The sequence below is a fragment of the Gavia stellata genome, chromosome 22, assembly GCF_030936135.1.
Source record: "Gavia stellata isolate bGavSte3 chromosome 22, bGavSte3.hap2, whole genome shotgun sequence".
Lineage (NCBI taxonomy): Eukaryota > Metazoa > Chordata > Aves > Gaviiformes > Gaviidae > Gavia > Gavia stellata.
This window is the reverse complement of record NC_082615.1, coordinates 11,697,069-11,724,413: the sequence shown is the minus strand read 5'-3', so window position 1 is coordinate 11,724,413 and position 27,345 is coordinate 11,697,069. Positions and strand designations below refer to the sequence as shown.

At 49.4% G+C, this 27,345-nt stretch overlaps 1 protein-coding gene across 1 annotated transcript; it reads right to left on the bottom strand.

Moving 5' to 3' along the window:
* Window positions 1–7,760: 7,760 nt before the first annotated feature.
* Window positions 7,761–26,494, bottom strand: MAP2K6 (mitogen-activated protein kinase kinase 6). Its single transcript, XM_059828398.1, has 12 exons — window positions 26,487–26,494; window positions 25,485–25,586; window positions 24,467–24,515; window positions 21,848–21,961; window positions 20,132–20,251; window positions 19,247–19,363; window positions 18,732–18,783; window positions 16,551–16,678; window positions 15,749–15,826; window positions 14,832–14,971; window positions 11,844–11,889; window positions 7,761–7,885 (listed from the first exon to the last, which is right to left on the bottom strand). Exons 1-12 carry the CDS (start codon window positions 26,492–26,494, stop codon window positions 7,808–7,810), a joined length of 1,032 nt encoding a protein of 343 aa, XP_059684381.1. The 3' UTR covers window positions 7,761–7,807.
* Window positions 26,495–27,345: the final 851 nt, after the last annotated feature.

Below are 27,345 nucleotides of genomic sequence, written 5' to 3'. Positions count from 1 at the left end.
CGAGGCACTTAATCTACATCTCTTCACTCTGGCTGCGTAAATCAAGGACACCTGGCCCTTCCTAACTTTTCACAGTATCCGTCCTGAAAAAAAACATACAACTGAGCTGAGAAATACCGACGGCTTTCAGATACTGTTCCAGGACACTTGCAGATGGCTGAATGTTCTTTACTAGAGGGAAAAAAACAAGACGTGGCAGACCCTGATACCTCCATCACACAACCCCCGGGGAAACTGTATCTACCTATGTTCTTGGAGGCCATGGGCATGCTTGCTGCCAGACTGCTCTTTCCAGCCATCAGACGTTGGCCAACTCTTACTGTAGCACTTAACTCCATCCGCCTCCTGGCCCAATTTGGTGCATACCCTTGTGTGACAGGTCATGGCGTTTTGGAAAGACCATAGTCTGATCTCTTATTTTCTCAAAAAGAATAATTATCTGGGGCAAAACCAGACTGAATTAGGATAAACCCTGAGCTGGCCTGAATTATTCCTGTAAGAGAAACCAAACAGAAACTTTCCTGATCAGTTCAGTAATCTTGGGGTGTGTTTACTCTTTATTAAAAAATTACACTATTCTGAGTTTCCTGGATTTAGCTAGGCCCAAAAGCGAAAGTAACATATCAAAATACCCTGAAATAAACTTCTAGGAAGGGTTTTCAGGCCTGGCTAAAACCACATAGCTTTGGAAATTGCCGAAAGACGTCTGATCTTTTGAGATTTCCATCTCTATTTCCAGAGCATTTAAGACACTTCCAAGCTTTTCCCAGCTTATCCTCGCGGTACCTCGCAGCCGCTGGACTTTTGCCCCATCATTTAGAGAAAACCAAGAGCCTTTCGAGGAAGGAAAAGTGGCCTGTCCTGCAGCCTGGCTGCCGGCAAGGGCGAGCCGCCTTGGAGCAAGGCTGCTGCAACTCCAGAGCTGCTCCACTTCCAAAAAGGGACTTTTAATGCAATGGCAGCAAAGCATAAAAGGAGAAGCTCTCGCTTCGGCTGGATACCTGCAGGGTAGCTAGCCCCTGGCTGCGGCTTCCCATTAAGCAGGCACTGGATAACAGACAGGCAGCTCCTTCCTCTCCCAAAGCGCTCTGCGGAGAGCTGGCTGGAGGCCCCTTTCCCTTGCCTTCACTCTGACCAACCACCTAGAAAAAAGGCTGCTAGTAAAATCCCAGACAGTAAATTACAAAACATAAAGGTGACTGAGACGTAAGGTGTCAATGCATGTTAAGAGCTTTCTAGCAACCCCAGAGTGCACTGAAGAGGCCATGTAATATATGTCATGCAGCCAAAATTGTTCCCGGTGGAACGGCACTGCCGGCTGCATAGGCCCCTGAAGAATTCATTTATCCCCATGGCCTGTAAATTAGATATTTCCACCATTAAGGTAGTTAGAGACCACCCTAAAATGTTTATCCTCTTCTTTCTCAGCTACAGAGGCCTTTCCCATGCTTTTCCCATCGTTTAAGTCGGACCTCTGAATCTCACTGATGAGCTCGGCAGGGGAAGCAGCGATGCACAAGGCCATGCAGCAGGCAACAAGCATCAGCTTGCTTGCAGTTTTTCCCCGTGGGTTTCTTTGGGGTTTTAGATTTTGTTTCTCTTGCTGGAAGTGGGGATGCAGTGGCAATCTGAGACTTGTGAGCAAACCCGTTACCTACAAATCTGGGCCTGAGGGAGTACATGGCAAGAGAAAGGAGACAGGCTGCTCTCACCAGGCCACGTACTCTGCCAAGTCTGTGACTGTCTCTTTTGCCCAGTCTTTTTGCTCCAGCCTTCCCCATCGACTCCAGACCTTCCTTAGCAGAGTGGATTGACACCAGCTGCCTATCAGAGGACTCACTTTGTCCCTCTGCCATTAAAACCAGCCTTGCAGTTTACTACACTCTCTTTAGAGTCCTCTTCATTTACACAGCACATGAACCTTCGTGTCCAGACCACCTCCTACCTGTGTCTATATGCATCTGCAAACACATAAAAGCTGAGATTCAACTGAGCTTTTTCTGGCCCTCTTTATTAACAAAATCAACTGCTTTTATGGTGCGGGGTTACGTGAAGCAGCAGCGTCCTTTCAACCTGCAACACAGCTGCCTACTGCACAGAAAGCATCTCTTCCAGCCACGGTCCGGGAGAGCAAATCTCACTGCACTGCAGAGCTCTGGCCTGCCAGAGTGCACGTCAAATTTCATATTATCCATCTGCTCCAGTAAAGACTGAGCTGAAATATTAATTAGGAGATCTGATCCCTTCTCACCAGAAACAATCTGGATTTTATAGCTCAGCCAGAGGCCAGAGAAGCAGACAAAGCTCTGTGATACATCCTTTGCTGCTGGTTAACGGCTTTCAAGGAAACAACCAACTCGGGGGGGAGGACACAGACTGTAAAACACACCGACATCTGGTCTGTTTTGTCCACCCTTCATCTCCCCCATGCTCAACCCCCGCCTCCTAAGTGCATGTTCAGAACAGAGAGAGACGACTCCTCTAACATAAACAGCTATAATATGGCAATAAAGATTAATGAGTAAAACTTGCCATTTTATGTATAATCCGTGGGGATTTACAATCATTAATCTTTATTAGTGTGTAATAACTGTTTAGACATTAAGGACAGATTCTCAGCTGGACAAAACTGGCCTTATTCCAGCCAAGCCAATGGAGCAATGCCAGTTTACACCCTTCCGTGACCCTCGCTCTAAATGAGACCCATCCCCATCTATAGGAATCATATCACCAGCAGTATTTCCCCAACAGCAGGGGCAGACCAGTGAAGGCAACTATTTGTCTTTCTCTGTATCCGAAAAAGAGAGCTGCATGTGTCCAGGAAGCTCAACAATAGACATGTCAATAAACATGAGGAAATTCAATGAAAAAGCAACAGCAACAAAAGGAACCCCAAGGAGCAGGGAAGTGGATGATTTTTGAGGCAAGACTATAAGATCTGGTTTGGCAGGAGCGTAACTAAGAGGGATGTAGCAATCTTTGGCATGTGAAAGAGTGAAAGCACCAAGACGGGCTCCCAGAGTTCCTCTAAGAGGAACAAGATGGAAGAGAGAAAAAAAAAGAGCATCTTGGCTGGCTTTTCTGAGAGAGGAGTTTGGGTTTTGTTTTTAATAAAAAAGAGGTCTATTAAACAAGGGAGCTGGTGGGAACCTTGTCTGAACTACATCAGACCAGCCACTAAAGCAATGCTGCGTTGACCGAGCAGGATTTCCTCTTCCAAAATGTCTAGGAAACAAGGGAAATGTGCAGGTACATACTTAGCTTGCAGCAAGCACGGAGAAATCCCAGCTAAGGCTGTGCATGCCGGTGTCTCTGCCCTCAGCACCCGGCACTGCTCTGCTGCATGGGCGAAGGGCCTGGCAGCCCCTTCCCACCAAGACGAGGTGCAGCTAGCGCTGACCCAAGGGCACACAGCCACGTCCTTCTGCACCTGCTGAACAACTGGGAGCTCAACTGCCTGTCTTTTTTTAGAGCTTTTTCTGAGTACTGACCCACCAGCTGCCTCCTTCATCACACAGGGGAGGCCAGCTCCCTCCAGAAATGGCGATCCCATCTCTTTAACAAGTCAGAAATGCCTCCTTCCTCACCAGTATACCTGACAAAAGTCAGGAAAATTGCAGAAATACAGTACATAGTCATCTGTGTAAAGTTTTGTACACTCAGAAAGACTCCAGAAAAGACGGGCATTTCACCCACTGCAGCAGCACGAAGCTGGTATTTAAAAAGAGTAACCAGCAAATGCCCTCCAACTCCTCTTTCTTTTTTTAAGGGACCAGTGGGCTCTTGGGGACACAGAAAATAGCTTTCCTGCCAGTGACACTTCAAGAGCTCGAGCGATGGCAAGACCTCAAGCGACCACATTGCAGGAACATCAAGAGCTGTATGGTGGAAGAAAAAAGAGGATGAACATCATGCCCTGGAGGTCCCTCGCTGCCTGCCACAGCGATGGGCTGTGCATCTTTTACGCAGCCCAGTAACCACTGCCTGTGGCAGAGTGGAGACACCCTCCCTGCCTTGCAAGTGGCTAACTGTGCTGGAATTAATTCACGCAGCTGGTCCAGGTCACAGCTCAGTGCTGAGCTCTGAGCAGCTTTTCTCTCCTCTCCGCTCCCTGGTGCGGTTTTGGTTTGTTTCAGGTCTATGGCACAAGACCTGCTACTTTTGCAGCTTAAAAATCCCAGTTCAGGACAATCTAACATGCTGTCCGCAGTCCTGTGCAGTCTGAAAACAAAAGATCTTTTTGAAGAACTGCTTTAAGCCTCAACACCTTGGCTGTTCAGGGAACATGGTTGTTGGGAAAGGCTTAATGTCCCAGAAACCATGCCTATCCTAGGCAACTCTGCGCTCGTGTTAAAGCCAAGCAAAGTTCTGAGCACTGACCACAGGCTTTTCATCTTCACAGAAGTTAACAATCAAACGAAAGAGAAAAGAGTCTGATTTTCATCTCGTAGCCCAGCATGTTTTCAGAGCTTTTAAGCACACAGGAGTCCCTGGCTCTCCTCCCTGCACCAAGGCCACCAGCTCAGACTTCTCTCTAAGAAAATCCTGGGGCAGGCCAAGCTTTGTGTCCACACGGGCCACGAGGGATGTAAAGACAGACAGGCAGCCTCTGCATTTCTCTCCTGCTATAACCACCTTCCGCAGTGGTGACCACTCGGATCACTGTTTTCATTCACACTAGTCATACAGATTCACACTTACTCTGGACTGACGCAAATGACTTTAAAGGAACAAAGTCATGGAGAATCAGGAGGGAAGTGAAGTGATTTGTTGCATGCCCTATTGTAATGTCATTAAAACAAAGGGATTAGACGGCCCAAGCGCTGCAAGAGCAAAAAGCATAAAAGGAAGCACTCAGCATGTAGTGTTGAGGCATGTAGGAATCATTTTAGAGGGTTACTAGCTGCAGACAACACTGACATTAATTTTCTATTGGAAAACGCTGGTGACATTAATATCTGCTATTAATACTGAACTTTGACAGTATCTCATAAATTCAACCTGTCAATTACTATGGCACTGAAATAAAGGTGCTCTGAGGTCAAGGAGATGTGGTGTCCAAATGAGACTTATATTCCAGGAGAAAAGCGGCAAAAACAACCTTTAACAAAAGCATCAGATCCATATGTAGGAAAACCAAAGGGTGGTTTTAAATGTCATGTTTTTCAAAGCGAGAATTGATGCTGGAACCAACTCTATAAACTGGCTGGCTGGACTTTTAGCTGCAGCTGAGGACAATCAATCAAAACAGCTCTGCGACTCTCAGAAAGTGAGAGAGAGAAAACACACACATACACACCATGGAATATGAGAGGGCAGATTATGAGCCATGTGAGGCCTCTTAAAATTACACTGCGAAGTAAAACATCCTTGTGTTTCATCTGCAACAAAATGTAACCTGAAAGGTTCCCCTCGACACAAAGTGGAATATGGAGCTTATCGTTACCGAGGGCCAGGCAGGCTTGTGAAATGCGGACTGAGGAAGGGGAACTTCTTCCCCAAAGTCTGCACGACCCATGAGCTCTTCGCAGCAAGGAAACCCCTGCACCCCGACTCCTGCGAGCCCTCCTCAAGACACCCTGCTCTGCAGCTGAGGGGCACGAGGATCGATGAATCCCCCTATCTCCTATCCCCCATCTCCTTCGATGCTGGCCCCAGGGCACAGCTACACTACTTTGGGGTTCACAGCCACCTCTGTGGGCACTGCCAGCCACGGCCGTGGCGGTGACGGTGGCAGCCCAGGCACTGGCAGTTTCTATGTGCACCTCTTCAAAGTGGTCGGCACGTCCCTAGCACAAGAGGTACCACCGTTCGGGAACCCCTGTTCTAAATACTGCCCTCCCCATCAGCCCTTCCACGGGACTGCTTCCCAAACACATGCTCAGGCTAGTCCAGAAGCCCAGCCTGCACCAACAGAGACTGGAGCCACTAAACTAGGAGAGAAAGGGCTGGATCCCAGACTGAATTACATCCTGCACAACTTAAATATTGCAGAGCAAGACATGTTTCTAGTTGGGATTTAACTCCAAGAGTCTGCGCTGAAGCAATGGATGGGGAAGGGAAGCATGCGGAGGGGCATGAGGCACGCATGCATGCTCCGGCGCAGCCGCATGCACAGGCACTCTCCTTCGCAGGGCTGGGGGAAGGAGCGACAGGCAAAGGCAAAGGACCTCATAGCCGAGCGAGGCAGCTATGCACGTTTGGCTCAGTCAAACCAGCATCAGTCTGGAGCCAGTGACCTTGCTCCAGACTCATAGCAACACCTTGCAGTGCACGGTCCCCCCTTTCTCTAGACAGTAACCATGTTACCTAAAAGCAGCGTGATCTGCTGTCTTCCCCTCCCACCCCGACAGTCCCCACACTCCTGCCTTTGGCTAGCAGCTTTTCTCTGAGGAGCCGGCCAACAGCAACGAGCTCCTGGTATCGGTGGGCTGTGGTTTCCCTGCGTGGTTTCCCAGGCTGTAGCTCTTGTGGGGGACACCTGCAGCCCGTGCTGGAGCCTAGTGCTCCTGGCTGCCTTCAGCATCCCGGCCAGAGCTGGACACGGCCCAAACCGCATGCCGGCACAGGCTCCAGGGGAGCTCGCTAGCGCTCCCAAAGTCTGTGGGCAAGCGCAGAGGGATTGCTGCCGATGCAGTGCCGAGAGCCCTGGAAACTCGCACTGAGATACCCCATTTTTCATAGATGTCGTGCTATGCAGACAGTTACCCTTTCCCATGTGGAGAAGGAGAGAGGAACTCCCTTTTAGGCCCAAAGCAGCTCATCCCCAGGCCAAGGGAGCCCCAGACGCTGCAACGCTGCTGGGCTCGCAGGCAGGTGGGGACTGACCACCACAGCCTCCTCCTGATCTTTGTGCAACTTATCTGACAATCTACTTCACTCTGGGGCTTTTCTCCCAGACACTGTCCCAGCAACGTCTTCCCACTCCAGACCTCATTACCCGCCTGATATAGCAGAGTAAGTCGGTGGGACGTAGGGCAGGGGCTTTCGCCGGGCGGGAGGCTGGCAGCGCACCACAGGCAGCAGGCTGGCCGGGACGCACCGGCTGGACTCGGAGCATGGTGTCCGGAGAAGAGGTGACCTCGCGCGACGCTGGGGCCTCCCTCCCTTACAGTGATGCTGCCTTGCACCCTGCCTGCGAAAGCAGCTCAAGGAGCCGAGCTGAGATCCGTGTTTATAAATTCTTTTTACGATGCACATTAAATATTTTCCACAACACAGACACTTCTTCCCTTCTTTCTCTTTTCCTTTGACACCTTTTCCCCAGCAAAGCCCTACAACTATTGCTTGCTGTGGCCTCATTTAGCATCATCATCGTCACCACGCATTCATCCTCACATAAAACAGAAATCTATTCCATCAAGCACTTAACATAAATATTAAAATAATAGAAGGGACAAAATATAAATCTACATACAACTTCATGACTACCATAGCACCTATTACCATGACAAAGCAAATTCTGGTTCAGGGGGAAGGGAAGGGGGATGAGGAGAAAGTTAGGAAGAGGGACTTCGACTGTCATTAAATATGTAAATCACTCTTTTAAATTTTTTTTTGTTTTGTTTTTGTTTTAAGGTTACCAACCTTATTAAAATTCATTTCACTAACCAGCTCGTTCTATGTCACTATGGATACCAAAGAACCCTTTTAAAAACTTCGGCGAGGAGGGGGTTTCTCAGAATAAAAACAAAACAAAACAAAACACGGCGACTTTCTGTTGGTGCTTTCATGACAAGTCCTGCCACGCGCCCCTCCCCTGCACCCACCAGTCCACAGAAGGGCAATTCATTTACAAGTCCAGTTCTCAGTCTCCCAGGATGAGTTTGACAAAAGAGGCGACGTCTGTCTCTTTGGATTCGTGCAGGGTGAAGAAAGGATGTTGCTGGGAAGGAAAAGAGAGAACAAATAGAAAAGTTTATTATTCACAATGCTGAGGATCAAACCTAAAACCTTTTCAGACAATCTTCAAGACAGTGAAAAAGATTTTGTCGCTAGTATCATAATATTGGGCTTTCCAGGTTTTGCAGCCAGAGGGAAGTCGGGGAGCCCAAGGGGCCGCTTCATGAAGGCTGCAGATTTGTGCTGCCCTCTCGGATTCCCTCTAAACCCTGCCCTGGCTGGGAGGGCTGAGCTGGGCTGGTCTCGAAGCAAGGGAGAGTATCAAAAAACACGGCCTCCATCTCTAGCACGTCGTGCCCTTCGGCACACGCTGGCTCGCAGCTCTGCAGTGCCCCGGGAGGAGACGTGCTCCTCCTGAGACAGTGGTTACGCACCCCACCACGCGCCAGCTCCAACGGGAGCAGGGAAAACCTTGCAAGAAGGCTGACTGCAGTGGGTTTTCCCTCAGTTTCCTGCTTTATCTGTGTATTTACCCTCTGGTGACTTTTGAGTCTCATTTCTTCCCTGCAATTGCTCATACTCGCAGCAGGAGATGGCTACTTAACCCCTAACCACCGCAAAGAGGAAAGCCATCCCGGCTGGAAAGACATCCACAGCTGTATGTTTAACTACTTAATCGTGACCAACATGGGAAGACATCCTGCCAGAAAATCTTGCCTACATTTCAGCACAAACAGAAAAATATGTGTAAGGAGAAAAAAAACACAACCAAATGCCCCCTGACAGCAACAGCAAAGCCCCTCTCTGCCACCACCAGTGACTCTGTTTGCTGTCAGGGGCTGCAACACATCAGCTGAGATCAGCCAACTTCCACCTGAAATCACCAAACACTGTTTGACATTCACTGTCCTGGCAGTTAACTGTATTTATGTGTATGGAGGGTGTCAGAAAGAACCAAAAGGCAGCTGGGGCCCTGCAGGGCTCACAGGTGACCTCCACTCTGTGCAAAATCACAGAATCACAGAATCACTAAGGTTGGAAAAGACCTGTAAGATCATCAAGTCCAACCATCAACCCAACCCCACCATGCCCACTAAACGATGTCCCGCAGTGCCACGTCCACACGTTCCTTGAACACCTCCAGTGATGGTGACTCCACCACCTCCCTGGGCAGCCTCTTCCAGTGTCTCACCACTCTCTCGGTAAAGAAATTTTTCCTAATATCCAGCCTAAACCTCCCTGGCGCAACTTGACGCCGTTTCCTCTTGTCCTATCGCTAGTTACGTGGGAGAAGAGACCAACACCCACCTCACCAGGTAATTGTAGAGAGCGATGAGGTCTCCCCTCAGCCTCCTCTTCTCCAGACTGAACACCCCCAGTTCCCTCAGCCGCTCCTCATAAGACTTGTGCTCCAGACCCCTCACCAGCTCTGTCGCCCTTCTCTGGACACGCTCCAGCACCTCAATGAATGCTGTTGTGCTTCCCATATGCAGGCTGGGGGAGCTTGGTTTGATTCCTGACCATCTCATTTCAAGCCAGATTTTTAAAGACAATTTGGGGTTTCCAGGGTTTTTCAAAGCTGCCCCTCACCTCAGTCCCTGAGCGTTGGCTATTTCAATGAACATTTATGGCAGTGGCCAAGTGGAGGGAGAAGAGGGGCAAAGAAATGAGACTTTCCAAGGTGGCCTTGAGCAGAAAGTTATCCAGTGAATAAAAAGAGGGAGCTCTGAGCCACCGTGAAGCGACCAAAAGACACACCAGCAAGGAAAAGGAAGCACAATTATGTGGGAAACAGAGCTGAAATGGGTTGAGGCAAGGATCCAGGCATAATTTAAGGTCTCCCTGGGTCAGACAGTCACGGGAATCGAAGTGTCCTGAATAACTCTCGGAGAGATGACCCAAATGGCCTGCTGTGTTATTATCCCAACGTGATGCCACTGCTTTCACACCCCAGCTAAGTCGCACCCAAAGCACAGCTACCGCAGCCTGGAAGCACCCGCAAGCATGACATGGGTGGCAACGGTAGCCTCCAGCCCCGTGGTGGTCTCTCAGTAAACCCAACCCCTTTGTAATGACTGAGTCTAGTTATAGCACAAAACACCCCATGCCAGGCGGGATGTGCTCCATGCAATGTACAGACCACCGGTCCTGCAGTAGTTTCATGCTCCACTTCACCTGGGGAAGTGGGTTTTAAAATGAAATTAAGCATCCGTATCAGTTTTCCTGATGCTCAAGATAGCACAGAGTCATATTTTCCATGAGAAACCTCAATTCCACAGGAAAGCAAGGGAGAAGTCTTGGTCTAAATGACAAGTCCAATCCAGTACCGCAACTTAATGCCATGAGAGAGAGAGGAGGGAGAAAAAAACCCCAACAAAACAGCAACCCTTAACCACAGGACCGCACAACATTCATGTCAGCCATAAAATACCACAGCATTGAGATACTCTGGAGAGGTGATCCAAGAACCTAATTCAATAGAAATGCATTCGCTTGCCAATGGGTATTAATGCTGCAACAGACAGAGCTGCTCTGGTGAACCTTTTTGATAAAAGGCCATTTGGCAAACTTCAGAAATTTGCTTAAAATATATATGTATTTATTCAATAATAAACAAAAAAAAAGGGAGAAAAAAAAAAGCCATAAACCTCGGGCCTCCCTTTGTTTGAAATCAGTATTTGGGCACACTGTGTGTAAATCAGATCTATATATAGTCTAATTGCATTACAGGGCCCAGCAAGAAATGCCACAGGAATTATTCATTGCTTACAACTCACATTCAAAAGGTACATGGATTTCCAGCATGTCTTGCAGCTAGAGAGCACCTTAAACCCCAGCACCTTCACACCACAGAGGTCCCAACACCTCTGAGCAGACAGCATGAGGTAGCAATGATGCTGACTCCCTGGACGGCATAATGCATGTCCTGTAAGTTATGGGGCAGGAGACAGCAATGCCAGAGGAAATTCTGCAGCAGTTTCCACCCTTAACCCAGAAGATCCTGCCAGTGGCACCGGACAGGGGTGGGCATGTAGGGACAGGCAAGCATTTGGGTCAGGATCTTCAGAAATAACAAAGTCAGGCACCTTCCTGCCTTTAGCAAGCTGTGAATCAGGTGAGAATAAAAAAGGGACTAGATGCTTATGGGAGTGAAACACTGACCTCCTAAGCTCTCCTGCTTTTTGCCGGCTATTAGGAGCACCAGGATCAATACCAGAAAGTCAGGAGAGAAGAGAGGCCATGAAGCTGTGGAACCCTAGCAGAAAAATCTCACCACAGACGCTGTTCTTGCCAGCTCCAGCCCAGAGCTCTGGCTGAGTATACACCAGTGTCTGCACTGCTGGGAGTTCATCAGCAGTTGAGAGCATCTGACCTCAAAGCCCTGCACTGCCTTGCATTTCCCCTGTTGTAAGCCTTTATCAGCATTTTCTTCCTTGGTTATTCCTCTATCCTAGACGTGCTCACAGCAAACAGTCTCTAAACAGCAGATGAAATTCAATAACCGGAATTATTAGTCACAGACTCGTCTCTGTCCCTAACATTCAGGAATTACTCTGTCCAAAAAGTCTCCTCTCCAAGGCACCATGACAGTAAAGCCTAGCAGGCCACTCAGCTCCTGCAGCCCATGTGCAGCATCCATGGTGCATCCATTTCACTTAGGTGTCTGAAGCCATCACACAAACCCAAGAAGAGGATTTTATCCTCACTTACTGACTCTTCACAGCCTCATTCTTGTCCCTTAGCAAATCTGTTAACTGCTTTCACATATTTTTCTCCCTTGATCTGACTGGAATAGCATCTGAACAACATTTCCAAGAGCATCTCTGATTTGCAGTCACCCTCCCAAGACCCTGAAGTGCCATGATTCTCACATCTGTTATGAAAATAGAGGTGCTAAGTATCCCAAATCATCAGTCATCATTGGAAACCCTGTCTTCAGCATCTCATTGTAATCCATCTCAGCTCTGAACCAATACGCTGCTTAATGCAGGCACACTCACCATAAGCTCTGGGTATGTTGGCCGTTCTTTGGAATTCTTCTTCAAGCTTTAATGAAAAAAAAGAAGAAAAAATTTCAAAGTTACATTCTGTATGCAATTTAAGCAAGGCCATAAAATTATACCATAAAAAAGCAAGGATTCAAGTCCCTGTAGAATAAGTTCAACTACTCATCCCTATGTTAAGTGAACAGCTAAGGCCTTGAGGACACCTACAGCCAACACAGCCTGCACATGGGCCCCGTATGGCACACAGTGCTGGGTACACACAAGTGCAGTGAGCTCAATCAAGGTCAAACAAGAGATCCAGAGACACCATATATACCAGTCAAGACACTGCCTGTTGCTGGGGGCCAGGTACAATTGGTTTTTTGGGTACTAACCAGTAAGACAGCGACTAAGGGAATGGATACAGCCTCCAACCTTGGATTGGGAGCGGTGACCGAGTGGCTCTGAAGCACGTGTACAACTATTTGTTTATCACCATGCTGTTATCAGTGGGGACGGTTACATGGGACATCCTTTTTTTCTCCTCTCCTACAACAGATGGCTCTGGAGGGTTGTAGCTGGAAGTTATTTTGGTTTCCCTCCAGCAGAAAATAGCTTTTAAAAGACAGGACGTAATCTCTACTCACTTCCTGACAGTGTATTTAGGGGAAAGACACTTGGAGCAACTTGAAAAGATCTTCACACACGTACACGTCGGTGGCGGGGAAAAGGTGTCACACTGAGCAAAACAAAAGTGAGAACCTCAGCGATGATAAGTTGCTCCTCTGCTGGGATTTGCCGGAGCCCAGAGGAAGCGGAGGACACACACTGAATAGATATTTCCTGCTTGCTGTGTGTAGCGGGCTCATGTTTAGTGTCATGTTGTGAATGAACAGAGGAACCTAGTAACGATACGTGCCAATATTGCCGAACTGAAGGTACGGGATGTGTCACATCCTCTGAGCTCAAAAGCAGCCCAAGCTGAGATGCTAAGGTGAATTTGAAGGTTAGGTGTGTCCAGAAGCAGGATTTGGGTATAATCCTCCTAATTTAGACTCTCCACAACAAAAACCTTGTTCCCAGGTTACTAATACCAGGAAATCTGGTGACAAGTTACTGAAATCAATGTAAATCTTCAGGAATGAAGAGCCATATTTGGATCTGATCCTGACCCAGACATCCCAGGAACTTCCCTGCAGTGGCTACAGGTACTCGGACTTTCGCTGCCCCAGGCAGCAGATGGTGTGAGTCACTGTGCGACCTCTTGAATTTGAGACAGCCCTCAGCCCCGGCAATCTTGATACACTGAGGTGATGTGACCTGGTTCGGTGTAAGAAGAAATCTCAGACTCCAACAACACAAAACTGGTGCAATCTGCAGCCAGAGCTCACTTTTCCCAGTCCCTGCCACTCCACTGGTGCTGAGGAATCTTCAGCAGCCCTAAGGGACAGGATTTGCAAGGAGACGAACTGCCACGTGCTCCCCAAAGCATGAGCTTTCAAGACATGAGTGCTGCTCAGCGGGATCATTCTTCTCACCGCAACCGTCATGAACGGCTGTGGATATCTTACTCCTAAATCAGCCTACAGCTATAGCTGCAAGACCCCGTGCTTGCAAAATCAAAATATTCAGTGGGGAACAACAGCCTGCCTGGCACAAACAGGCAACTTTGCAATAACAAGTAGTGAGCCAGCAGCATGGGAGAAAGGCAGCTGGTCCAAAATCTCAGCGTGGGCCTTGCAAAAACGGTGGGCATTTTGTGACAGGGTTTTTCCAAGCCAGCTCCCACCTCTGATAGACACAGAGCAGTGTGGGCACAGGCAGGTATTCCCCAGCACGGGTCGGTAGAGAGGTATGCAGCTGAATCACGGGGTCCTCGAAAACATGTTTGAACAAGTCTCTGAAGAATCTGAGTGTCGGTACTTAAAGTCCCTGGGCAGGAGTGGCTGATAATCCCCTTCCTGGGTCACAGCAGAGCCGGCCAGGCTCCAGGCCCTGACGCTGGCAGCTCAGGAAGAGTCTCACATTTCTGTATTTGTCGATCTGCCGTCCTTTCTTGGCTACCACGCAAACCCACCATCCACCTGCCAACTTGGCAAGCCGCGGATGGCACTGCAGCGCCTGGAAAATAAAAACGCCTCCCAGGCGGTTTCCAGGGAAGCTGGAGGGAGAAGCAGTCAGGAGCCACGGGGCCGCTGCCAGCTCTCTTTGAACCATACGATGAGGGCAGCTGTGAGTCTCCTCGGGTGCTGGGAGAGCCTGTGCTTTTATGCAGCTCTCGCAACCTCCAGACAGCGCGCATCTGCTCCAACCCTTTTCCTACACCACAGCCAAACTCTCCTGCTGCTTCCAGCTCTGAGTCCCACGGAAAGCAGCACAGCAGCCGGAGGGCCCCGGTAGTGGGACAGCTGTCAACGGGGGCCACTGCGGGGCAAAGTCTGCACCGTCCCTGCCCTCAGAGCTGTGTCCCCTGGCAGCGGGAGGCAGGAGGATGCAGCCATTCTGCACCCTGCTCCCCATCCCTGCCCCGTGCCAGCCCCAGGGATGCAAGGGGCCCAGTGGGCCTGCCTGCCTGCACCGGCCCGTGCTGCCGGGCCGGCCACAGACACCCTGTGCTGTTGATGTGGGAGCAATTGGATTGAGAAAGTCTCCTAAATCCCTTCCTCCTGCGTGCCCCCTCAAAGCGACTGAGCCTGTTCCTTGCCACCTCAGGCGGGGAAGACCCCCACAACCACCATCACCGGTGCTCTGGCAACGTTGCCCGCAGAGCACCAGGCCCCAGCCCAGCCCCCATGGCTCAGTGAGGGCACGAAGGCCCGCTCCTTCCCCCGGGGGGATGTTGTGTTCAGAAATTTGGGTTGTACCCCAGAGAGACGCCTGCGGGGACAGGGACGCGGGAGGCCGCCAGTGCCTGCCCTCCTCGGCCTCCCCATAGCATGGCGGAGGCGAGCAGGGCCGGGGTGAGGGGGACCAGGGCGAGCAGGGCAGAAGGGGGTATTTTACCATTGCGAGGTAAAATCAACGAACTCCGCCGAGAATTTCTCTGCCGGGAGCTGCGGCGATGGCTCCTCCACCACTTGCTTGAGCTGCTGGAAGGGCGTCCCCCAGGAGTCGTAGGGAAAGCGCAGGATGGCCAGCTCGATCTGGGGAGACAGAGCCCGTGCCTCAGGCATGGGGGGCAGGTGCCCCACAGCTCGCCCTCCCGCCCCACGGATATCGGATTCCTGTGTGCCCATCCAGGGGTGTGGGCTTTTTAGGCCCTGCACAAATAAGTGGCATTTCCTCACCCCACCTGGCCACAACGTCTTGCTTAACCTCCCCCAGAAAAAGGGAAAGGCCTGAGGAGGCCCAGCGGTCTCCATATTCAATCCTCCGTTACCCTCGTGTTAGATGTCGCCTGGGAAAGGTTAGAAGTTAAAAAACAACCCCACGTTGCAAAGGGTAACTGTGCTATAACTCTGCAAGCTGACGGATTCCCCCTAAACGCTGCGTGGGAGACGCTACCCATCCCTCCTCTTCTGAGGGCGACTTTGCTAATTGCTAAGCGCTGGGAGTATTTTTTGGGGCTTGAAATCCAACCTGCTCCAAGGCACAGACGTGCGGCGCCGGACGCCCTCGCCTTAGCCCATGCTGCCATCTCCCGGCAGCCCGCGGCCACCGCAGCAGGGTGGTCCCCACCGGAGTGGCACCCCACCAATGCGTCCGAAGACAGCAAGGAGTTGACAAAGCAGCTCCATCCTCCCTCCCCTCAACCCTGCAGCGTGCTCCCTGGTACCCCCAGAGCTGTAGTCCCATTCCCACCCTGCCACCTTCCCAGGGAACCGGTGCTACCAGTGTCAGCGGGGCTATGGGGAGGAAAATGAATCCACGAGCAACACTCAACCCTCCTGGCATCACTGCGAGCCCCCAGGTCACCCTACCATCGTGATCCCCAGGCTCCAGATATCAGATTTGACGCTGTACCCCTTCTGGTTCAGCTCCGGGTTAATTCTTTCAGGCTGTGAACAGAGACAAAAAGGCAGCTGAGGCACAGGGATGGCCCCAGTGCGACGCCTGCGCCAAGGGCTCACCGACCTCAGGTGGGTCTTTCAGGGTGGCAGGCCAGGACCACTTAACCCATGCCACCAGCTTGTTCCCTTGGGTGTCATGGGGCCAGACCTGGTTCCACATCCTTGCCAGTAAGGGCAGGCAGTGAAAGGGGTCACCAGAAGCAGATGGCACCTGCACCAGGGATTGGGGTGGTGGAGCTGACCCAGCACATCTGGCACATAGCAGGTGACAAGCCCCAATTCTCCAGGACCATTTTTCACCCTGTGCAAGTGCTCCACAGAGAGTGAATCCGGAACAGCACCTCCCAGGGGGAGTCTGAGGGACCCACTCCCTGGGGACTGTTTTTCCTCCCAGGTGGAAAGTACTATTGTCCCCACAGGGCAAACAGCAAAAATGCAACACAGAGTAATTGCAGAGCCTTCCCCAAGGTCACAGGGAGGTGAGAAGGCAGCAGGAATCTGTGCCCAGGAGATCCGATCTGACCCATGAGATCTGTCTCCCCTCTCTGCCCCTTTACAAGTAACTTCAGGGATACGCCTTCCAAAACGAGTCCCCAGGACACATGCCGGAGGCTGATCCTTCCCCCTTTAGGATGACCCGATGCCCAGGCTCATGTTCCTCTGGCTGTCCCGCAGCAGCTTTCACAGGCAGCTTTTCCGCGGCTCAACTTACAGCCATGTAGGGTTTGCATCCTGCATCCATGGTTTTAGCAACCGAGTCAACGAGGTAACCGCTAATTCCAAAATCGCACATTTTCACCTGCCCCTGCGTATTGATCAACACGTTAGAGGGCTTTACATCTGCAAGAAGGAACACATACCACAGTCACTGTCACACATGGGTGGCTGTGCCAAGCCAAAAAAAGCCAAAGAGCTCCCTATCAGCAGAGGGCACCAAAGGTGCCCCTGCAAACCCCTGCGCTTTGTGCACGCCAGAAACCCGGCTGGCTGCAGATACTGCAAGTTCAGGTGACTGCCTCATGGGCCTGTCATATGTCCTGCAAGCGTCCCTTCACTTGCAGACTCCTCTCTCTGATTTGGGGGAGTGGGACGTAACCCTGCACGTAGCGGCAGGGGATGGCCATGGACATCAGAGTGCTCACAGGGGAAGAGCTCAGCAGGGCTGGGGGCATCTCCAGAGGATGTCTGCAAACGGCTGGAGCTCTGGCGAGTTCCCAGCTGGAGCTGGTCTCAATGCCAGCAAAAGGAAAAACCCATGGGGAAAGGATGAGGGGTGGGCAGGAAAGGGTGAAGAAGAGCAGGGGTTGCAGGGGAAGGAGGGAGCAGTAAACTAAGCAAAGATCATGATTTCAGAGATGGCCTCTAATTTTAAGGATATCAAGCTTGAAGGCAATGTGAACAGCAGCAGGCGTGTGGGTGCTCCACACCTTATGGAAATCAGGCCAGTGTCTCATCTATTTATTACTGCCAGATTTATCTGCTTCCCATCACAGCCTTATAGTCCTTGGTGCATTCACACTTGCATCATGCTCATGAAGGCAGTTATAATCACTATCAGAAAGGGAAATTAAGGCACAGAAAAAAGCTAGTGATATCCACCAGAGCATGGAGGTGCTTTCCTGCGCAGCGGGCAGTCCCTCCCTGCAAGGCTAATCCCAGATGAAATCTCAACACAGCGCAGGTAGCGCAGGCTACCTGGTTTTCTCTTGTCCCAGGACTGTTCCTCAAAATCCTTTCCCTGTTGCCACCCAGAAATAAGAGGTCTCTTTGTCAAGAAGGTCCTCTGTCTACATGTGGTAAACTATTAAATAGAAGAGCTGAAACACCATCCGAAGGAGGCCAGAAGCTGCTTTTGAGTCCTGCTTATTAGAACTGGGTAGTTTACAGTTCACTAACATCTGCTCTCTAATCAGCATTTTGCAATCAAAAGCTTCAGGTATCCGAGATCCTCACCCATCTGTTACTATGCTGAAATAAGACAATTTTCAGTGGAAATCAAACAAGTAAACAGAAATCCAGAAGCTGGGCAGCATTTTCCACCTACTGTAAATGATACAGAAGGCAGAAACTCAACCCCCAGCCACACGCAGAATGTACAAGATGTGACTGCCTGCTAGAGCTGAGCTCTTCACTTCAGACACTCCTTTCCCCAGCAGTCACACGCTCCAGAGAGGGCTTTTTCCTTCTCATGGCAAATTGAAAATGACCCTTTAAAAATAAAGGTGTCAAGCAGCAACACTGCAAATTTGTTTCTTTTTAAGTGTGTTCATGGCACCTTTGAGATGCTCTAGAGGAGAAAATGTCAGGAGAGTTTAAGGAGGGTATTTATGATTTCACTTGAGGCTATTTTAGGTATGAAACTATTCTGCCCCACCAGTGCTCGGGGAAGCTCACAGAAGGGGATGAGGATTAGATCACGCCAGCATGGAGATGCCCCTCACTGCATGTCAACATGGAGCTGCTGAGCTAGGGGAGAAGCCTTCACACAGCCTGATCCAAAGCCCACCAAGGTCAGACGGAAAAGTCTGTTTTAATTTTGCAGAGGTGTTGAAGCTGACCATGGATTAGGCTGTGCATTAGAGAAATGCAGCCCAGGGGGAAACAGCCCTTTCTCTGCCAGCACAGTCAGGCTGGAGCTCGCTTCTCCTCCACCTCGGGGAAACGCTGGGGCCAGCATGCAGTTTTTAAAGAGAACACCAGCAGACATTTCCTCTGACTAGGTTTTGCTAGTCATGAGATGCTGGGGAATATTTTTGCTCTCAAAGGCCCATCTCATCTCGGGTATTTTGGGAGCCCTGTGCCTGGCTGCAAGACTAGCCCTTGTGAGGTTGAGAGCACACGGCGCAGGGCAGACAGACACCAGCACGGTCGTGGCTGTGTGCCTGGCACTTACCTCTGTGGATCACGGAGAGCTTACTGTGTAGATGCTCTAGTGCTTTTACGATCTGAAACAACAAATCTAGAGTGAATCACAGCTGGCAGCACCATGACGGGGAGGAAATGCTATCTGGCTTCACCTGACTCATCCTCTCTGGACCTGCTTGGAGGGAAGGAACTACATCTTCCCCAAGTCCTGCACCCCCACAGCAGCCCAAGGTGACAGCAGGTACCCAGGGATCTACCAGGGGCACCAGGACCCTAATGAGAAAGCAAAGGAGCTGCAGAGCCCTCTCCATGTATAACGTGCCACTTCTCAATTACATGTACAGGCACATTTTGGGTTATTTATGGCTTATAAATAACATCCCCTCAGACCACATACTGGAAGCCAGCTAGGAATGTCCACGTGGGCTGGCCCGTGGACCATGCTCTTCCCGGTGCAAATACAGCAGGGAGACTGGGTCATGTAGGACTTGGCTTAGAAGAGAAACACCCTTTCCCTTCCCTCCTCACCCTGCTAATACTCACAGAGACGGCTATTTTTCCTAAGATGTCCTCAGGAATCGTCAGGCCTTTGTCAATGACGTGTTTGTAGAACTTGTCCAGTGAGGTATCCATCAGCTCCATGCAAATCCACACGTCTCCCTGGAGGATAAGGAAAGCAAATATCTGCCCACTGGAACAAAGCATCCTCTCCTTTCCTTTCACACGCAAAGGTCTTCTTTGGCACTTGCCTTTTGCTGGCCTGTTTGCCTCTTCCCTGTCTTTTAAAAGTCATCCAACAAAACTGTACTGGGCTTTCTCTTCCCTCCTCCCCAGCTGGAATGAAGTGCTGTCCACCACCATTTAGGGTGTATTTTCTGCTGTCTTTTCCCAAAGCAGATTCCCAGTGATTTAGGAGTCCTAAAAGTTATCGGGACTGAGGTTCCCTACATGCTCAGGTCACTGCAAATGCTCAGCCAGGAAAAGTTCAGCTCTGCAGAGCTGTGCTTAAAACTCTACAATAAATCTTGCTCTTCAGACCTTTCCACATTTTTCCTCCATGTGGCTTTCTCATTGCAAGTCAGGACAATATTAACACTAACGGCTCAGGCTGTGAGTTCGTTGTCTCCCATCACTCAAACCCACCACCAAGGGCCCAACGTCTCGGCACAGGGGCCTCGCACATCCCTGGCACTGGGGCTTGGCTGCCCTTGGCTCCTCCTCACGTGGGACTGCATCTCTCCTCGCTCGCCAAGAAGTAACTGTACATGACAGATCCATAGGCTGGGATTGAGCAAATCTGTATTGTACCAAGTCTCCACATCTACATGGAAATTAAACCCCTGGCACTTGGAGGGAGTCTAGGCATGGGAATTCAGAGCCTGAGGGAGGATCTAGTCTCCCAGGGGCAGCGTGGCTGGGATGCCATACCTCTCGGAAAAGCGCCCCGTAAAAGGTGACAGTGAAGGGGCAATCTACTGTCCTCATGGAGATATCCAGATCCATCAATAACCTCTTCTGCTCCTGGCTGTTCACTGTGGCTCGGATCCGCTGGAAGACAAAGCATTTTAGCATTGGCTGTCAGCACCTCTGTATCACGCTGCTGCTGCTGCTGCAGGAGAATCACCACAGCCATACCCGTCCTGGCCACAGTGCCTTGACAACACGCCTTTACCCTGTTATCACACATCTTTGCGTTACCCTTTTATCATATCTCTTTGTCATAGACACATCACAAGCACAGCACCTGTGGCAGGAGCACCCTGGTGCCACAGAAGGCAATGGTGGATGAAGGGGTCTTCTCGTCTCAGCCCAAACTCAGGTGATTTTGCTCTTCCCTGCAAATGCCACTCTTTTTGCAACAGCCAAAAGTCACTGTGGCTTGGGAGAGGAGAAAGGAGCAGGAAATCAGATTCTAGGCTGGTGGAAACCTGTGAATTTTGGAGCTGCAGTGGACATCTATTTACATCAGCAGACTTTGGTCATGGGAGAGGGCTCTAGCCCTGCAGCCAGAGCCCATGTGCTCTCCATGGCTTTGGAAAACGGACATTTCCCAGTCTCCCATGGAAGAGATGTCATTTATGTGAAATACCTGGAGACCCTCAGCTGGGAAGCACCACAAAGGGGCATAACACGGTCCAACACAGGTCACACGCATATTCCAGGCTCCTTGGCCAAAGCCACTCGAGGTCAGCAGAGTGATAGAATTAAACTGTTCAGCATCGCAGATGCAAGTAATAGCCTGAATGTTCCTGCCATACCCTCTTCAGATGTTCCATCATACTCAGAGAGGTCTTTTGCAGTTTGATGAACACCAAAGCAAACAAGAAGACCAAATGCCAAGCACAGAGGCCCTGAGACACATCCCAGCATCCGCAAAGTCTGTCCACAACTGAGGAGCTAAGAATTTTCCTTCAGTTTGCTCATAGCTTCCAGCTCTGCATCTTTTTTTTTCTTTTTTCTTATTCTGAAAGGAAACTTGAGCTAAAATTCAGCCAAGCAAAAATTGGTCCTTCCCAAAATACAAATTTTCCCATTACTATTTCCCTAAGCTGCAAGCTTATGAGTCTAAACTTTGGTTAGGAAAACTTTTCATAACAGTATCTACAAGCCCGTCACGAATCAAGATCCCACTGTAGCAGAAAAAATGTGAAAATGCCAACAAAAACTCCCTGTTCCAAAGAGACTAAAAAAGTCCCAGCTGAAGAAAATTATCTTATGCAATTAAATTTACAGTACACTCTTCTTTACAATTACAATTAGTGTGCAGAGTCCTGAATCTGAGGGTATATCTATGTTAGAAAAAAATACACATATTTAAAAAGTGATGGCAAATAGCTTGTGAAATCCTAGTGAAAACAGGAATATTGCAGACATAGATGAACAATATGTTTGTATGTACCACAGTGCTGGAAACACGTTGAGCATCATACTTTTGAAACACACCCCTTTTCTTGGTTAAACAGCCCAAATCTACCTTGGCACTCTTTGCCCCTGTGTAGAAAGAGGATTCCATAAGGAAAGAAGTTGATCCCAGTAAAGGCATGCATCAGAACAAGCGAGAATAGAAACGTGCATGAGCGAGAGCACAGAGGGTGTCCACACACAACGATACAGACAGAAAGCACCTCGGGAGGCTCACTCTACCTTCACTGCCATGATCTGCCCGCTAGGCATGTGCCGCATCTTCTCCACCACCCCGTACGCACCTCGTCCCAGCTCGGAGATGGGCTCCAGGTCATCAGCTTTCACCTCAAAGTTCTGCAGGGGAAAAAAACATCAGCACGAAGGTGGCCACTGTGCGTACGTGCTATGCAAGGAGAGGAACGCCCCTAAAATCTAGCCCTGCTTGGCACGTAAGTTCACCTCTGTGCATCCCCCTCCCTATCTGTGTTCAAGAGGCTAGGAACAAGATCATGGTCCTCAGGGGCTGTCAGGAGGATTAACTACTGTGCAGTAATTAGCAGAGCTCTGAAGAAGACGTGCCTCGTAATGGCATGAGCAGGGAGCTTGTGTCGACATCCATCCTGAAGGCGAGCGCAGGAAGGACCGCTTCTTCAGTGGGATGCTCTTCCCCCGGCCACCCGCACCCGAGCGTCCCTCCCAGCCACCTTTAGCTGACAGCACTTTCATCTTCTCCATCCTCCAAGGGCTGCGATGGAAAACACCATGGCAGCTTCTCCCCTAGGAATCACCTTCAGTCTTATTTTTGGTTTTTTCCTTCCATCCTCCTCCTCCCACAAACAATCATGGAAATATCTCCAGGTTTTTTTAAGGCCTGTAAAAGCTTATTTCTCCAGACCTGTAGATGGGCCAAATACCAGCTGCGTGTGCCCCATTTTTAAACCACGGAGGATTTATTTTGTCTAGCATTCAAGATCTCTTTCTCCTGGCCTTACACAAAGGATGACTTTGTTTGGAGCCCTGCATTCTAACCTGCCCTACTCCTTTCTGCCGCGATATTGTGCAGCAGCTCTATTTTTTGCTTATTATTATTTTTGGATGTTTAAAATATGCCTTTGCTACTAAAACCAGCCATTCTGTTTGCTGAACGCACAACCACATCAGTCAATCATCCTACAGAAAGAAGCGGGTTATAATGAACTGATTCACGGTGCATAATCCCACACCGCTTTTTGCCGGCACAGCAGAAAAAAACCTGCAGCCTGAAATGTGCTGGCTGGGGATGCCACGGCGTGCAGGGCCCATACACTGCGTTACTGTACGCTCGGGCTCCCGGTCATTCGCTCGCAGCTACGTTGCCTGCAAAAGGAGCCCTGACAAACATTTTTGTGTAACGGCAGAGATTTAAGCATCTCTGACTGCCTGACACTGCTCCTACTGTTCAACAGGACCCTCTCCAAAAAAGCACTTTGACGATCTCAAGGCCACTCCTAAATTTAGCAGCAAAGTTTAAAGGGAGAGGAGAGAAAGTGGTTGTCCCTAGGGAGCAGGGGTGAGTGTAGAAAGGCTGGTGGAAGAGGGAGCACGTCCTAAAGGAACTTGGCTGGAGAAACAAGTAACAGATCTATGGGAAATGCAAGCCATGGCATATCAGTCCCTCCGAGACAGCCACATATTTGCATCCGTAAAAAAGACTGAGCTCTGGGTTTTACAAGTGCGCTTCTCTTTGCACCGTCCAACATGGGCTCTCTGCCTCCGTGCATGGAGCATTTTGGAGAGCTGGAGCTTTTCCTCATCCCTGGGACTGCAGGGGAGAAATGATTTTCTTGGAGCAGGCACTCGCTCTAGCAGCAGGCATTTTCTCTGCCTCGGTGCTGCACCATTTTGCTCCAGAGGCATGTCACGCTCTCTCCACCTTCCAGCCCCTGCTTCACGCCAGGGAAAATATAAAATCCAGAATGAAAGAAAAGCATCCAAAGATAGACATTATAAAACACTATTGGATTAGCATTTCACTTCATAAATTAACTCACTGACACCGAGGCCTATCTTTTGCACCTAATAAATTTATTGCCCAGCTTTAAAGTGCTTTTATGACTGCTGCTGTGCCATTTTCTCCTATCAAAAGAGCTGTCCTCGGTTTTGTTTTCTCCCTGCTATTTTTTTAGAACATCAGGTGGACTGGTTTCCTCGCTGGCAGAAGGATTTCCTTCCAGGACGAGAAGATCTACCCTGAGTTAGACTCCTGACGAGATGGCCTTCATTATTAGGGAAGGGAACTACTTTGGATGAAGACTTTACATCAGCAAAGGAACTGCTAAGGAGAGTAAAATCTGCTGTTAGCAATTCCCTTGTTTTATAATCGTTATTTCCAGGGGATTAGCTGCACCCTATTGAGGCAAGAAAGGAATGTCCAAGGTGGAAAACATGCAGGGGACCCAGGTGTAATGGGATGCAAAGGGTGAGTGTCTGGGGGCACGTTCATCGAAGCGGTGATAACTAGTAGGTCACACCGCAGCTGGCCATGGGGCCGTCGGTGCCACGCAGACAGCTCTTGCTGGAGAGGCACAAACACCAGACGGTGGTTGGCTCTCTAAGGCTGAAGGTGACTGTCAGGGCTCACACAAGCTCCCAGCCTGGCTCTTCCTAGCTTTTATTCATCCAGCAACCGACCCCCCATTTCACACAAAATGGGCCACAATTTTGAAATAGCTAGTGGTTATTAAGCTGCCCTTTCTTTCGGCTGAAATTAAGCAATCCCATGAGCAGCCCGCCTGGACAAGCAGCCAGCCCCACAGCAGCCAGCCCAGGATGGTCCTCTGTCCCCAGAGGTCGTCTTCTCACCATAACTCCTAGCCTTACCTCCTCGCCAATAGAGATGCAGGCTTTGGAGTCTAGATCTCTGGGTGGCCTGCAGGAGAGAAAAGGGGAAAATTGTGAAATGTTCCTTACAAAGATCGATTTTCCCTCAATGAGTAAATACAACGCCCATGGTCCCCCACCCCCAGGCCATCCCCTCGCACCAGCAGGCCAGCAGCCCTCGCAGCCCTGAGCAGCCTAACCAGTGTCCTAGCTTTGCAGGATCAACAGATACAGCCAAGATCCACAAAGTCACCCTAAAAAGGGGTCAGGAAGGCAGCTGCTGGAGTTGGCATTTCTCACATCCAACGTCCCCGTGCAGGAACCCAGAGAGATTCATGCAAAAGGCAAGCCAGGTGGCAAGCATCAAATCTCTGCCAGCCCGTATGAAAAATGGGTTAAACAGGCATAAAGATCTAAAACCACTGTAAATTATTACCTAAGTCATACAGCATGGGTTAACAGGCTCATAAAAGTCAGTCCTCAAGGAAGCAAGCAAAGAAAGCCAAGCAGGCTGGAGTTGCACAAATTGCCTTAAAAACACAGAGTTCTCTTTTGTAAGGCTGAGTACGTAGGGAAGGGGATGCATTTTTATGCCTTGAGCAAATGTATGTTACTCAAACTGGGTGGCAGAAGTGCCACATCAGTTAAAATCAGGTGCCCATTCTGTTTTTTCCTTTTTCTGGGCACATCATTAAGCAGCACATGAGACATGTACCACGGGCAGTGATGGGTAGAGGGTGATGGGCTGAGACCCTCTGGTTGTACCTGGGACTGCAAGAGAAATGCAAGGGTTGTTAAGTTATTATCCTCCCTAATGGTGCCAAAATTAACCTAGGCGTTTTGCCCCCGTTCCTCGTGAAGGGTCCCCGTTATCCCAGACCTGCAAGCACGAGCGCCGGGTGCTGGCCGTGACCGGCCGCCTGCCCCTGGCCGTGGCAGCGCAGGCGCTAGCGAAGGCTGGAAGGCAGCTGGGGTTCGTGGTTTTCTTTTTATTCTGCCTTAGTGTTTGCAGACTTACGTGGAGCTTGTCTGTGGTTGCTCAAATGCTTCTTTAGGAATTTTCAGCCCAGGGTTTCTCTTCTTGCCTGTGAAACAAGAAAGAGGCAGAATTAAAAAAAGGCTTTTTTGTTGTTGTTGTTTTGTTTTGTTTTAATTTGCAAAACACAGCTTGTCTATATTTGTTGACCTTATTTAACATAAATGCCCGGCCAGGCTGGTGGTGTAGACTCAGGGCACAGAGTTCAAAACATAAAGTGCCTTTGTTCAGTAACGCTTCATTTAGACCTGCAAGGTCTGGCTGCCAGCTTGGTACAGAAAACAGGCAAGAGCTCTGGCAAAGGCAGGCCATGTGAAAATGCAAAGTGAAAGGTATTTCTCCTTCATCAGCCCTACCCATGTAGGTTCCCTTAAAATGCTTCTTAGATTTTAAACCATTCCAGATACGTAACTGCGAACCCTGGCAGGATTAAAAATCTTTTTAGAATTGACTCTGAAAGTCCAAAACCCAATTCTGATTCTGTTTAAATGGATGTTTCACCTCTTGGTCATTAAAGTTGTGCAAACCCAGCAAAAATAAAGCAGAATTTAAGTTTGCAGGCTTCAAAGCCATTTGTTTCTGTTCACACTGACCAGCCAAGCTTTTCTGAGCTGGACGAAGCTCAAGCTCTGAAGTAGTTCAAATGCAGGCTCTCCTGTAAAGGGGGCCCAAGCCGGCAGACAAGAGCCAGGCAGACTAGAGAAATACAAGAACCTTTTTATGACTAAACATATACAGCCACATTTCAGCACGGGGTTTTGAATTCATGGATAAAATAACCTGAAAACATAAGTCATGTCACCAAAACCCCAAGGTAAACATCTGGCTGTTTGGCTGTGTAATAAAATCCCTGGTCCCCAAAACCGGCACAAGCATCTAATTTAGGCGTTAAACATTTTTAACCTAACAATTTGTATCAATTACTGTCTGTCTTTTAAGCATGAGTTTTACTCTCTATTCCCAACACTCTCTTTCAAACTTTACCTATACATGTTTGAGTTTGTGCTTCCTCTTGACACAAACTCACGTCAATAGATGTTGTGCATCCCAGTGCCGGAGAGGTGCTAGATCGAAGTGCAGGCACCCAGAACTGAAAACAACCTTTTTGAAGCAATTAGTCAATTCAGACTGCCAATCTTTTTTTTTTTTTTTCCCCTTGTCTGCTCTGAAAGACAGGATCGCACTCGCTCCTTTTGGAAAAGAGTCATTCCAGGATGGGACAGGCAGCGACAGCCCAGCTGACACCTTGTGGGAAAAGCATTTATTGGAAACCACTGTGCACACTCACTATTGTTATTAGAAATCATCAGAACTGCAAATTTACAAAAGGCAGGGGGGGGGAAGCCAATTCTCTGCTCCGAGGAGCTTCCAGTCTAGCACAGAAAAGGCAAAATAAAAGAAGCAAGGTCACTCAGAAGCATGGAGAATAGCTCTCAGTTTTCCCAAGAGGTAAAAGCTGGTCTGGAAGGAAGTAAAAATCATTGTCAAAACAAGTGGAGGAATTTCAACAGTTAGCAGAGCTGTTCTTTGACCCTTTTCCTTCTAGTTTTCTTCGTTGTACTACAAAGGTCTCTAGAAGGCACAACTGAGAAGTAAGCCCTGCTGTGCGAGATGCTCTAGATACCATTTCTTGCCCAAGCTGTGCCAAGTGCACATCGGATCCAAGAAGATGCTAAATGGGTAACAATGTTCTTGACGTTGTCATGTTTTAGCTAAAAAAGGAATCTCAAAAATACAGGTCTTGCAGTGCAGGCAAACAAAAACCCTGTTTCTCTGGCAATTTCTAAGTCTGCCATCCCAGTGACCTCTCTGCCTCCAAAAACCTGCCTGCATCCTCTCACAG